Source organism: Ornithodoros turicata, unplaced genomic scaffold (assembly GCF_037126465.1).
Source record: "Ornithodoros turicata isolate Travis unplaced genomic scaffold, ASM3712646v1 Chromosome54, whole genome shotgun sequence".
Classification (NCBI taxonomy): domain Eukaryota; kingdom Metazoa; phylum Arthropoda; class Arachnida; order Ixodida; family Argasidae; genus Ornithodoros; species Ornithodoros turicata.
This window is the reverse complement of record NW_026999382.1, coordinates 958,739-972,636: the sequence shown is the minus strand read 5'-3', so window position 1 is coordinate 972,636 and position 13,898 is coordinate 958,739. Positions and strand designations below refer to the sequence as shown.

The following is a 13,898-nucleotide window of genomic DNA, read 5'->3' as shown; positions in this document are numbered from 1 at the left end:
CAAGCGTCCTGAACTGACGGGTTAGTTGGTGATATGGTTACAGCGACCTAACTACACGCAGTGTGCACTTTAAAGGGCTGATGTGCCCGTTTTTGGCAATTTCGTCTACGTCGCGCTGGAAACACAGCAAAGCGTCCTGAACTGACGGATTAGTTGGTGATATGGTTCCAGCGACCTAACTACACGCAGTGTGCACTTTAAAGGGCTGATGTGCCCGTTTTTAGCAATTTCGTCTACGTCGCGCTGGGAACACAGCCAAGCGTCCTGAACTGACGGGTTAGTTGGTGATATGGTTCCATCGCCCCACCTACACACAGTGCGCTTTAAAGGGCTGGTGTGCCCGTTTTTAGCAATTTCGTCTATGTCGCGCCGGGAACAGAGCAAAGCGTCTTGGCTGACTGATTACTTCATGATATGGTTCCAGCGACCCAGCTACCAGCAGGGTGCACTTTAAAGGGCTGGTGGCCCGTTTTTAGCAATGTCGTCTACGTCGCTCTGGGAACTCAGCCACGCGTCCTGAGCTGACTAATTACTTGGTGATATGGTTCCATCGACCCACCTACACGCAGTGTGCGCTTTAAAGGGCTGGTGTGCCCGCTTTTAGCAGTTTCGTATATGTCGCGCTGGGAACAGAGCAAAGCGTCTTGGCTGACTGATTAATTGGTGACATGGTTCCAGCCACCCAACTACCGGCAGGGTGCACTTTAAAGGGCTGGTGTGCTCGTTTTTAGCAATTTCGTCTACGGCGCGCTGGGAACACAGCCAAGTGTCCTGGGCTTTGTTGTGTTCCCAGCGCGATATAGACGAAATTGCTAAGAACTGGCGCACCTGCCCTTTACCCGCACCCTCAGGACTTGCGTTTGTGAGTGCCTGTGCTCGTGAGGGCGATTGAGGGCATGTGTCTGTGAGGACCGTGAGGGTGAGTGAGGGCCTGTGCTCGTGAGGGCATGTACCCGTGAGGGCGAGTGAGGTTTCACCAAAATGCCCACCTATGCTCGGACCTGAAGTCTTGACCCGGACGGAGAGGAGCCCGATTTGCAACCTGCCTCCCTCCAGGACCTGAACCCAGATCCCGTTCCCGGACCTGCCTCTCCGCAGGCGGCGCACGTACCATCACTATCTCCATCGCCAAGCATAGTGCCTTATTAGTGTGGTTTCTGTTGCACAGTTTTCCGCTGTTTGTCCTAGGGAGTGCCCTTCCGGCACTCGCGGCTTGGGGATACCCTCTTACCGTGTTCCATTTTTCTCTCCTCTCATTCAGATGCGTCGACGTTCCCGGCCCTGCCAGCCCTGGAAGAACCCGGGGTACTGCGCACAGTCCCCCCGGACAGACTCCCGCTCACAAGGAAGTTCCGCACGCGCACCTGGTCCTGCCTTCCCCCAGTGCCACTCCGTGGACCATCCTTGCAGACGGGCAGCCAGTATCTTCGGCATCCTGATAGCGTTGGACCAGCCAGCTGCGGCCTCTCCGAGGTGATGAGTTGGCCCTTACTCAGACTCCCTTTTGAGGCCACACCCTGACTGAGCGGCACCCCGCGGACCCACTCCAGCCACTCGCGGCAGATGAGCGACGACTGCTCTGCCCAACCTGCCACGTTCCAGAGTTGCCACCCATCGCAGGGGCACCCTCCACCTCACCCGAGCAGCCGATATCAGCGCGGCCCTATCAACACTGAGACGACTCAAGCCAGAACTGCTGGCAGAAGCAAGGCCTCCTCAGACCGCAGCCACCATTTGACGACGGAGTCTTAGAACTGTAGGACCCTCTAAGGGGAAGGGAGGTATCGGATACCCTCCGACAGAGGGCCCGTTATCCGAGGGGGCCTTTTTTGGGATGGCCTGCTGCCGAACGTACAGCCAGACGAGAAGTTGTGTTGACTTTTGTGCTGCTGCTTCCTTCACGTGCGGAATGGACGGGCTGACACCCCAAGGTTGTAGGAACTTAGGTTTCCACAATGTGTTGAATGGAATGTATCTCTCAGCGCAAGAGATACATGTATCTTCGGTACTGCCCATGACTGTTTGAGTGTAACTGTTGGACTTTTTCTTTTTTTTCTTCTGAGGCGCAGAGTTCAGGCGTCGAGGCGAGGTGCTTCGCGCGGTCGAGTAAGGTGTTTATCACGCTTTGTTTATGCTCGGGGGGAATGGTGGGAACTCGAGTGCAAGAAATTCCCTCTCTCACAGGGTTTGCGATGTACGGTTATCTCGGTGGTGCATATTCATGGCATATATCTAGATGGTCTCGTATTCGCACGGTATTCGGATATTTTCCTTTTTTGTTACGTCAACACTCCGGGTGAACCAATAAAAAAAAACACCAAACAGCATTCAATTAAATATCCCGTAACCCGTAAGGAGGCCCATTATCTAGAATATGTTGTCACGTCGTATTCAACGGGGACAAAGTTGACGCGCAAAGAAGCGCTGACCTGACACCCCCTACAAGTCGTCTGCTCACTTCAAGGCTGCACTCAGCTACCCCACCTGCTTTTCACGTCACAGCCAGCTTCGTACGTGCGGTGGTAGCGTCGAAGCCTTTTTTGGTTCGTACTCCACACGGAGAATGGACCAGCGGCTAGGAACACTCGCAGAGATTCTTCATTGAGTGTAGCCCTGCAGGCTGGGGGGTGATCACAGTGGCATTCCCCGAAGGAAATATTTTGCATTCCTGAAGGTACACGACGCAGTAAGAGAATATATGTTCCTTCCATCCTCCTCTACAAGACATTGCTACAAGAAGTATGTGACGAAGGTTCGAGAAAAACAACTTTACTAAAATGCTATGCTTAGTAATGATGCATTCGCCTGGCTGGTAGAACATGAACAAGAGATGCGTCGATGTCCTGCAAAAGAGAGAAGAGTAGGTCCTTTTGTCCAAAAACACTGTCTGAAGGGGAACTCAGTAACAGGGCACACAACACAAGTACCTACAGAAACATTTTAAATGCACTAGTAACACTCTACAACCAATGATGCTCTATTACGACGACGTGTCAATGTAAGATGCAATTGCTAGTGCAGATGGCATACCAAATGTCAAACCGTTCGTCCCTGGAATGAGTGAGAGGAATGAGTGGGCCTCGTTGTTGATAATGAAGTATAATATCGTGTGATCATCCATTATTTGGTACATGAATTCGAGATAGCGAGTTTTACGTCTACTCTGTAGTTGTGGTAATCCCATGCGCACTGAGGATTGTTGGTGAATCAGAGAAGCGGTATTTGTTATATACTGGCTGTGTGCTACGGGCCGGGCTGAGACTGGGCCGGAGTACACAGCCACTAACAAGACCGGGCTGGGTCGGGGGCCCGTGCAGGGCTGTATGGAGCACTGCTTCCAACTGTGGAACATTTTTGTCCAGCATTGCATAGATAATAGGGATGGAACAATATCGATATTCCTATCAACCTTATCAATATTTTATGCCCGCAATATTATCGATGATTTTAAAATATCAATATTTATTGGTTAAAATAGATATTCACATTAATATGAACATCGATATTGCATTGAAGATATTGTCACGAAGCGAAATGGGTCGGCGAGTCATCGAATAGACAGCGAACGGTTTATTAGACTACTTGGTAGCATAACACAAGAGTGATAGCTCTCTGAACACAACTGAGTCCAAAGAATGAATGCTCCAGCTTGGAGCGCACAAGCATTTAAGCGTCGCGCCGAAAAGTCTAGAAACAGCACGTGCGTTTGCCAGAGAGCAGGCGATGTGTCTGGAAGCTTCTTGCTTCTTCTTCAGCATGCGCCGGGATGAGACGTACCGTTTCGTGCCTGCCCTGGAAGTTTCGCGATGATGATTCGTGGTAATATCACTATGCATGTTGATAGAAATATCAGTAATTTGGCAGCTTCTGCATGCGGACAGGATATGAAAGGACCAGGTCAACGAGTCTATGAACCAAACTTGACAGCTTTTATCCCACTCTCCCTCTTCATTTGGTTTTGCGACACAATGGCAATATTTCCTGTAACGACGCGATGCAAGTTAGGGGAAAACTTTGTGGATTGTCAAAGGCTGCATTTCATGCTGAACGAATTCACAGAGCGTGCGACATACATCGCAGTCAAAACCGAGTATTTGCTCCATATTTGCAAACCTCTATTCCTCGAGGAACAAAGAAAGAGAAGGTATGCAACCTAGTGTGGATCACCCTCCGCACTCACCTAAATTCTTGCACTAATTATTCCCCAATCTTTTGTCACAATTATTGAGGACATATCCTCCGTGGTTCTCATAACAGGGAAGGATAACGGACATACGAGGGTGGTTCCGTAAGTTTCCGGCCTGAGGTGCGCGTGAATTTGAAAATGCAATTAAGGACGCGTGGCGCCATCTGTTGGAGGGCAGGAGCACCACCCTCTACCCTCTCCATGCTTTTGTCGGTTGGAGAGCGGCATTTCAAACAACCAGGGTGCACTCTTCAGTTAAAATGGAAAAAAATCGAGTACCGCGCTGTGATAAAATTATTGACAAAAGAGGGACTTTTACCTAACGAAATTAAAGCGCGACTGGACAACGTGTACAGGGAAGCCTCTCCGTCGTACACAACTGTAAAAGACTGGGCTAAGCAGCTTCGACTGCGGCCAGAGTCCATTGAAGATGATCGACGCGATGGTCGTCCAGTGGAAGTGGTGACACAAGAAAATTTGTCTCTTGTCGAGGAGGAAGTGCTGAGCGACAGGTGTCTGAAGGTGAAGGAAATCTCAGAAAGGCTGGGGCTTTCCAAAACAACAGTTTTTCGCATCATCGGCGAGGGCCTTCACATGAAAAAGGTCAGTGCGAGATGGGTGCCACGACTTCTCTCGTCAGTTCAAAAGAAACAGCGCGTCGTCTGTGCCAAAGTGTTTTTGGAGCTCTGTCAAGAGAACGAAGTAGAAATATTGAAGTCAGTTGTCACAGGGGATGAGACTATGGTGTTCTACTATGATCCCCTTTCGAAAAAGGAGTCGATGGAATGGCGCAAGCCAGGAGAAGCACCCCCAAGAAAAGCCAAGGTCACACAATCCACAAAGATCATCATGGCAACAATATTTTGGGATTGTCACAGGATCGTCCTCATTGACTTCAAAGAGAGGAACACCACAGTGAATGCAACTTATTATGCTTCACTCCTGCACCGACTGCGAGACGTCATCAACGAAAAGAGGCGCGGCAGGTTGAATCGAGGTGTCCGGTTGCTCCAGGACAATGCCCCTGTCCACACGGCTTCTGTTGCCAAGGCTGCACTGAAGGAGTGCGGCTTCGAAGAAATCTACCGCCCACCCTACAGTCCAGACTTGGCACCGAGTGACTACTTCCTGTTTTCAAACTTGAATAGGGATCTTAGAGGACGGAGATTTCAAAACGATAGTGAGGTGCAAGAGACAGTTTTCCAGCATTTTGCGGACAAAACTTCGGACTATTTTTTCGAGGGTATAAGAATGCTGGTTGAAAGGTGTCAAAAGTGCATCGAAGTTAAGGGTGACTATGTCGAAAAGTGATACACTTGTTTCGTCTCTATTAATATTAAAAGTTGGTTGGGCCGGAAACTTATGGAACCACCCTCGTATTTTCGTTACCGTTTCCATTATCGTTACCGTTCCATTTTCGTTTCCGTTATCCGTTTCCGATACCACCTTTTAATTTTGTTTCTGTTAACAGGGGTGTGATTCGACTTTGCAGTTTTAGAGCAGAAATACAGAGCGGAGAAAATGCCTGTTTGGAGCAACAAAAAGTGGTTTGGGAGCAGCTCCATAAACCGACAAAAGTGCAGTGAGGATAATGTTTCACTAAACGGTTAATAATGAACACTTTGTTAAAGCGGCATACAATGGAGAAACTGCTTAAAACAATAAAATCTAGTAATCAAGTGCCTCGGAAGTGCCTCAGTGGCTATCTCTATTGCACTACGCCTTTCTGTCCCTTTCTTGATCTGCCGGGTCTACTACAAGCTTCGTTCTGCTTTGTGATAGGAGGATCTGCACGCTCTTATGTCTCTAAAGATTGTTGATTTCATACCGTTTGGGACCCTCGGCATGACATGACATTCTTCTTGCATTTTCGATGTCATCCCTCAGTTTTCGCTCCATATGTTTTCTCATTTGTACCACTTCATAGTAAACAATTAGGATACTGAAAGTGAATTTTAAGGACAAATGCACAGCTTAAAGCACAGTGACACAACTGCCTTTGATTTTGTTTGAATTGATGAAAACAAAACGATCTAGCAATCTGCAGAATGACATGAATTGAGCGTGCATTTTTTAACAAATACAAGTACTAAACAATATGAGTATGAATGCAACCTACATCTATGTAAACAATTTTATGCAAGGACATGATTTTTAAGCAGAAGCAGACCAATCGAAAAACCCTTCCGTAAAAAATTATTTTGTGCAATGAGGTTCTAATACTGAACTGCTGTAAGCCCTCGAAAATAAGTTGATTGTGCTAGAAAAAAAAGTGCGACCGAGAGACGCACAGCATGTATTGATGGAGGAGACTCTACTGGGGATACGGCTGTAATATCAGCTATTAAGGTAGCTGCTAAAGTGTAGTAGTGTGCGTGTGTAAGTCTCACGTATTCATGTCATGTAGCCTGTTGCGCTGGGCCAGGTGGCGCAGCAAACCTTGTGTGTCAGCGCCGCTAGTGGCGACCTTTTCAACAGATGGCCGCTCCCTAGCAGACGACACTCAGTCTACGCTGACTAACTTGGTGTGGTGTTATCGTTTATCATCTGTTTTCCGGATAGAAAAAAGTCAAAAGGATCGACAAATTCTTTATAAAAAATCGCTGAAACATGTGTACAAGGCGCGGCACGATGTACATATGCAGAACGCGTGTATGTCGCGGATGACGCTGTTTGTTAGGGTGTTTAGTGTGCTTCTCTGGTGCACTGGGGGTGCCAAAGTATAAATTTCATCCTGAGAAAAATCAGGCTTAACAAGAACGTGGCAAAGATTAATTCGCAGAATGCTCATCGAATTCAATGGGGACTTAACAAAACGCTCGCCGTTATAATGAACGGGACATCTAAAAGAAACAAATTGCTTTGTGGTTCAACACCCAAATAGCTTATCTTTCCTGGGACCTCTGAGCGAACTTCTTGACTATTTAGATTTGGAATCAGCTATCATACGTCCCCCTCGTTCAAACAGACGTCTAACGGAAACTAAGGTTGTGCACATATACAGGAGGCTATAGTATATTGTATATGTATATGCTTGTAAGAGCTCCAAAGAGCTCCAGCTATATTTTTTCCTTGTATATATGGAGTTTCTGGTGACGACGACCCAGTGAAAGAATTGATAAAAACAAGTCAGCTGGTGAGTGTAATTCATGACAGTAACACCTGGAGACTAGGGACGACGAAAACAGACACATACAGATGTCTCCAAACTCTGTCTGTGTCGTCCCCAGACTAGAGATCTTACTGTCACACAGCGACAATTATCCGAAGCATCGGCTGCACAGCCGACTTTAATATAAAAAGCAGAAAACTGCAAAGCAAATACAAGAAAACGAAAAGTATATCGGGTCAAAGTCTTTGCGTTCTATTTCATTAGAACGGATGCCGATATTTGTCTACTGCAATAATTATACGAAGGCAGAAAAATAGGCGATGTCAAGTCGCCGGTGAAGAGTAGATCAAAGAGTGATATTAAACGGTAGGAGCAACATATTTATTTACACATGGTAACGAGTCTTTCGTGCACGAGACTGCACTTCTTCAGGTTACACAATAATAATTATACCTGGATATTACATAGCCGCAATGTAAGTCTATGACTGAAAACGGTAAACGGCGGCAGCAGTCAGGAATAATTATTTCAGGGATTCATATTTTAAGAATTACCTAGTTCAGGAGTACAAAAGATAATACAGCCGCCTGCATATCGCCGGCAGCCGGAATAGCGCTGCCAGTCGGGGACATCTTTTTCGAGGACTTTTCTTGGGCGGGCAAGCTTTTGCCGTAGCCATCTTCTTGCTGCTATGCGTACGACACAACAGCAGTTTGCAATTTTTAGTAGAGTTCGATTTCGAAAAAAAAAAAAAAAAAAAAACGGCGCACTCTTTGACGCGTCCTACCCGTTGCTATCAGTTATGCATACGGACGAGAGCGGCCGCGTGTCGTAGCATTCCGACGGTAGGGGTGAGTGTGGCGCTCCAGTCGCCCTCCTCAAACTTTAGTGCAACAGCCCTATAGGTAATGTCATGAGCAGGGAAGCAAGTGATGCATCCTGGATATCTGTCGTGTAATACTTAGAGCATTACAGAGGAATGGAGACAAAAGTAAAATGAAAAGTCACTGAAATGTCATCGCACAACAGTAATAGTCGTTACCCGGATTCAATATAGGATGATAATTTTCGTTTCCGTTTCTCTTTCCGATAATGGAGGACAGTGGTATGCATTTCCGTTATCGTTACCATCGCCCAATTTCTGTAATATACTGTTTCTGTCTCCGTTATCATTAATGTTACCGTAACCCTTCTCTGCCTCATAATGCACGTTGTGCCTCATTTGTAATATGCGTGGAAGATACTAAAACTTTTTTCTATCGTTACGGAAAGTTTTGCAATGGCTTTTCAAACATTGATATATCAATATTTGAATCCATTTTATCCATTTGCTTACAATGTTGATATTTATTGACATTGAAAATAATACAAATACTCAAAAGTATTACTATTACTGCCCATCCCTGCTGTGTTTGCATATTTTGTCAGCCCAGGTCTGGTCCCACATGAGGCACACAGCCAATTACAAGCCCAGCCTGCAGGCCGGTTCAAGGGCTCGTGTGGGGCCCTAATGGCTGTGTTTGAAAGTGAGATACCACTAAGCCGTGCGCATGAAATGCACATTCTAGCGACGGTTACCCAAAATTCTACAGTGGGTACAGTGGGGTACAAAGGTGGGTAATTTCATTTTAAATCGACAAACGTCTGCCAGTGACATTTTTTGATTTCAGTGAAAAAAAAAAAATATGTTGTAAATGACCTTAAGTGAAGACAAAAGCTTCCTACGGTCAACCAGTGCACAGATGGAGAGGGGGTAAGGTGGCGCTGTCTTCACGTCACAGCCCTTATAGCTAGCACACGTAAAGTATGGGCACTCTAGTATACCTGTACGGAGTGAAAATGGCGTCACTTTAAAGGGACGCTTAAGGAAAAATGTCAGCAGATATGACAAAAATTGCACGTATTCTAGCGCTCATTGCTCCTCGACAGCAAGTCACATATTCATGAATGACGTACGCTTTTAATGCGTACTCTATCGTTCAATACATAGCAATAATATCAAAACCATTCTAACCCGTTTCATTGCTGAAAGAGATGTCAGTCAAGTTAGGTGAGAGCAGAAAATTGGCGATGCTTGGTACGGCATACCTCAGCCCATGCAATACTTATTCCAATAATTTTGCGGTTAGTGAAAGGCACACATATCCCCTAAATCCAGCTGCAAAAATATGTTGCACTAATTGATATTAACATTGCCTTGAGTTTGAGGGGAAAAACACAGGACGAGATGAACAGATAGACTCACGAACCAGCAATAAAGCTTTAATACACAAAGGGCAGGGAGGAACAGGATAAAAAGAGAGAGTACACTCCGGCGTCTCAGCGTAGGTGAATATGAGGTCTTAACGGTCGGTGGTAGCTTCGATAACTGCATAAGGGAACGTGTGTGCTTGCAGAGAATGGAAAGATATTCCAAAGCAGTACAGATTGCAAAAAGGACGATAAAAAGTAAAAATATTGGTAACATAGTACAATATATAAAAATATAAACATACAAACAAAACTCAGAAGTGAATAAGGTACGGAATAAAATTAGTCAAGATTAAAAAAGTTATCCGGGGCTAGCAGAGCTAAGGAGAGTGACCAAGCCTTCTGGGATGACAATGCTAGGTTGGCTCCTTTTGTAGTTGCTATTAGAGAGGATTCTAGTAGAGTGCGGGACAGTCTGTCATTGCAGGAGATTAAACAGTTGGTTCCGGGAAGGCCTGCCGAACAACCAGAACAGCCCTCCAGATGTTTAGAAGTACTTGATTTGTTTTTGACATTATTAGCATGTTCCCAAAGTCTATCGTTCAGGCAACGGCCACTCTGGCCAGTGTAGGAACCCCCACACCGAAGGGGTATACGGTACACGCACGACTTTTTGCAGTCTACGAACTTTTTTGTGTGGGATGTGGTGCATCGCTGGTGTTGACCAGATTTCAAGAAAGGTGGACAGCTTGTTGTGAACAGAGTAGGCTACTCTGATTCCTTGCGAGGTTGCAAATTTTCCTAAGGCATAAGAAATACCGTGGTAAAACGGTAGGACCACACGGCGGTTCAGTGGGCGTTCAGGGTTTGTGGGGATTCAGGAGATTTTGCAGGTGTGTATAGAGGGTGTCCCAGAAAACGTGTCATTGAATTATAATAAAAAAACTACACCACCTAGAGTCATGCGGTCAGCGGCGTTTGTTCTTACTGGGTTTTTGCCACCTCCTCATGTGAATGTTCTGTAACGTAAGTTTAATTATGTAAATTTTTGCGAGCTTAAGTCGCAGATTTGCCCAGTAAAGGTCACTTTTTTACCCCACCAATGTGAAGAGCGTGTCTAATTTAGTCAAATTAATTATAATTGACAGGGATATTCAGGAGCCATTCCATCTGAAAAAATAGCCGAACATCATGCTCTACGGAGGTCGCACAGAATAGCCCGCAATGAATTTTTCAGCGCAATCTTTGTCAGTCCGACGAAAGGAGGTTGGAAACCCAGCCCTTTCCGACATTCGCAGAAAGAGATAACACAGGCACAGCTTATCACGTCCGACTTTCGCTGTGATAATGCTTTCCCTCTCCCAATTTTAGGAACTGTTACTTTTTCTACTATCACTCTGTGGGCTGGCTTCGCAACCTCCTTTCGTCGCACTGGGAGCGATTGCGCTCAAAAAGTCATCGCGCGCTATTGTGCGGTGCTCCGAAAAGCATGATATTCGGCTATTTTTTCCGATGGGATATCTCGTGAATATCACTGTGAATTATCATGGATTTGAGTGAATTTGGCAAGCTCTTCATATTGGTGGGGTAAAAAAGTGACCTTTACTTGGCAAATTTCCGAGTTCAGTTCGCAAATATTTACATAATTAAACTTTGAGTACACGACATTCACATTAGGAGGTGGCAAAAACCTAATAAGAACAAATGCTGTTGACCGCATGATTCTAGGTGGCGTAGTTTTTTTATTATAATTCAATGACACGTTTTCTGGGACACCCTGTATATTGCATCCGACTGGAAGCCAGCTTCTTTGATGCGGCTGATTTGTTGGGACACAGCGGTAGGGACTTTATGGATACATGATTTTTTAACAGCAGAACCCAAGACAGAATTCATTACACCTGACTTTACGGCTTTGGGATGGCAGCTCCACCTTGACAGTAGCGGTTTCGGGTCAGTACGGCCATACTCCCAACACAAAGTTGGACTAAGGATGAAGGTTACGTCTAGGAAACGTAGACGGCCGTTTGAGGGGACTTCTGAGGTAAAGACGAATTCAGGACAAGTCTTTTGAGCACAGGCCACGAGTTCAGTTATGGAGTCTGAATGAGAGGCTAAAATAATTATATCATCAACGTATCGTCGGACAAGAGTTGTGCCATGACATGATTTGGAACAGGAGGATAGGGATCGGTCGAGTGCGGAAAGGTCAATCTCGCTAAGCTTAGGTGCGACAGAAGAACCAATGCAAATTCCCTTTGATTGTGTGAAAAGACTATCGTTGAAGTTGACAACTGTAGACGAAAGGTAAAGTTTGACAAGTTCTAGAAAGGAGGAAAGTGGGATTTGTTTGAAAACAAACCAAATTCTTCTCAATGATGTCCCGTAATCTGGAAAATAGGATTGCGGTGTCGAGGGAGAAATAGAGGTCTTTGATATCAAGTGACATACAGTGGAAAGTTTGTGTGTGATAAGGCACAATGTCATCAAGGAGATCCTCAGAATTTCGAATACTGATAGAGTCTGGCATGAAAATGCATCTCAAAGAATTTTCAATATAGTCGGAGATAACCTTCTGCCAAGTGCCGTTCTCATTTACAATGACTCGAAGCGGTTGAGAAGGTTTACGATCCTTAACTACAAATTTTACGGAAAAGGTATCAGCTGAGGCACTGGAAATCTTTGTAATTGTTGAGGGTTTGAAGTGCAGGAATCGTAAAAGATCTAAGGCTTTTCGTTTAGCAAGTTTGAGGTTGTCCTCAAAAGGCTTTAGTACCGAAGAGATTGCGGCAAGAGCTTTCTCATTAAAGCTTGACTGAGGTAAGACAAAGAACTTGGAACCCCTTCGAAAGAACCCCTTCGGTGTGGGGGTTCCTACACTGGCCAGAGTGGCCGTTGCCTGAACGATAGACTTTGGGAACATGCTAATAATGTGAAAAACAAATCAAGTACTTGTAAACATCTGGAGGGCTGTTCTGGTTGGCCTTCCCGGAACCAACTGTTTAATCTCCTGCAATGACAGACTGTCCCGCACTCTACTAGAATCCTCTCTAATAGCAACTACAAAAGGAGCCAACCTAGCAGAAGGCTTGGTCACTCTCCTTAGCTCTGCTAGCCGCGGATAACTTTTTTAGTCTTGACTAATTTTATTCCGTACCTTATTCACTTCTGAGTTTTGTTTGTATGTTTATATTTTTATATATTGTACTATGTTACCAATATTTTTACTTTTTATCGTCCTTTTTGCAATCTGTACTGCTTTGGAATATCTTTCCATTCTTTGCAAGCACACACGTTCCCTTATGCAGTTATCGAAGCTACCACCGACCGTTAAGACCTCATATTCACCTACGCTGAGACGCCGGAGTGTACTCTCTCTTTTTATCCTGTTCCTCCCTGCCCTTTGTGTATTAAAGCTTCATTGTTGGTTCGTGAGTCTATCTGTTCATCTCGTCCTGTGTTTTTCCCCTCAAACTCAAGGCAATGTTAATATCAATTCAACACCAGCTAGCTTGCCTCCTCCTGCTATGTTCATGTTGCACTATTTTAGTAGGGTGAACGCAGCGAATTTTTCTCTGTACCCAGGTCTCGCCGTTGCGGCCTTCGCTCAGACTCCACTTTCGAGTGCCATCGCGCGTTACCCATTTCACAGGACCTTCGATCTCCCGCCGGCGGACATGTCCACGTCGGCATTTTTATTTACGTGCAACCCTTTTATATCTTGTTGCTAGACCAACTGATGTCATCTGTCTATTATACCGCAGTGACTGAGAGTGGAGTACTGACTTACGTTATGTAGCTGAGTACAGCAACAACTTTTGAAACCGTTTCGTCAATGCTGCATGAGGTGTGAGTCTGTAAATTAAATTAAAATTTGGGAAGCGCAGCGAGTGGCTGACTGCTGGAGGTGCCGTCTTTATTACAGCCGCAAAAAGAAGTAACACATTGCATAGGTATCATGCCTTTCTGCGATGGAAATTATCCTGACAGCCACTTGTGACATATATTAATAAAAAAAGTGTGAAGGACGCGTTCTCACGACAAGGGTTCGCCTTGTCTGGCGTGGTGCAACCTTCCTCTTTATTGACCAAATCCTGTCTTGAAAGGGCTCGGGGGATGCATATGCAATGTAGCCTGACCAGTTTTTGTTACTTCCTTTTGCAGCTGTAATAAAGATGGCACCTCCAGCAATAAGGCACTTGGTAGCACTTCCCCGTACAGCGACTATAGACTATTCGCGTTTCTCAAAATGGCGTCGGATCGCAGAGTTGTTGTGTTCTATCCATATGCGTAGTTGTTTCGCTGGCTTGCGTTCAGTGGCATGACGTAAAACCTGAAAAGAAGTGGCTGAGAGCTTACTTCAAGTGCTATTTTCGCTCACATATGTGATAACGATTCGACCGAATCAGG

The 13,898-nt window shown here is 45.5% G+C and overlaps 1 protein-coding gene across 3 annotated transcripts in view; it reads right to left on the bottom strand.

The window, feature by feature from the left end:
- Positions 1-2,740: 2,740 nt before the first annotated feature.
- LOC135374355 (uncharacterized) overlaps positions 2,741-13,898 on the bottom strand; it is a 49,871-nt gene continuing 38,713 nt past the window's right edge. For all 3 annotated transcript variants that reach the window (XM_064607346.1, XM_064607348.1, XM_064607347.1), the window contains one exon: positions 2,741-2,843. In XM_064607346.1, coding sequence (XP_064463416.1) covers positions 2,787-2,843 — 57 coding nt within the window. In that variant the 3' untranslated portion in view covers positions 2,741-2,786. The remainder of the gene's footprint in view (positions 2,844-13,898) is intronic.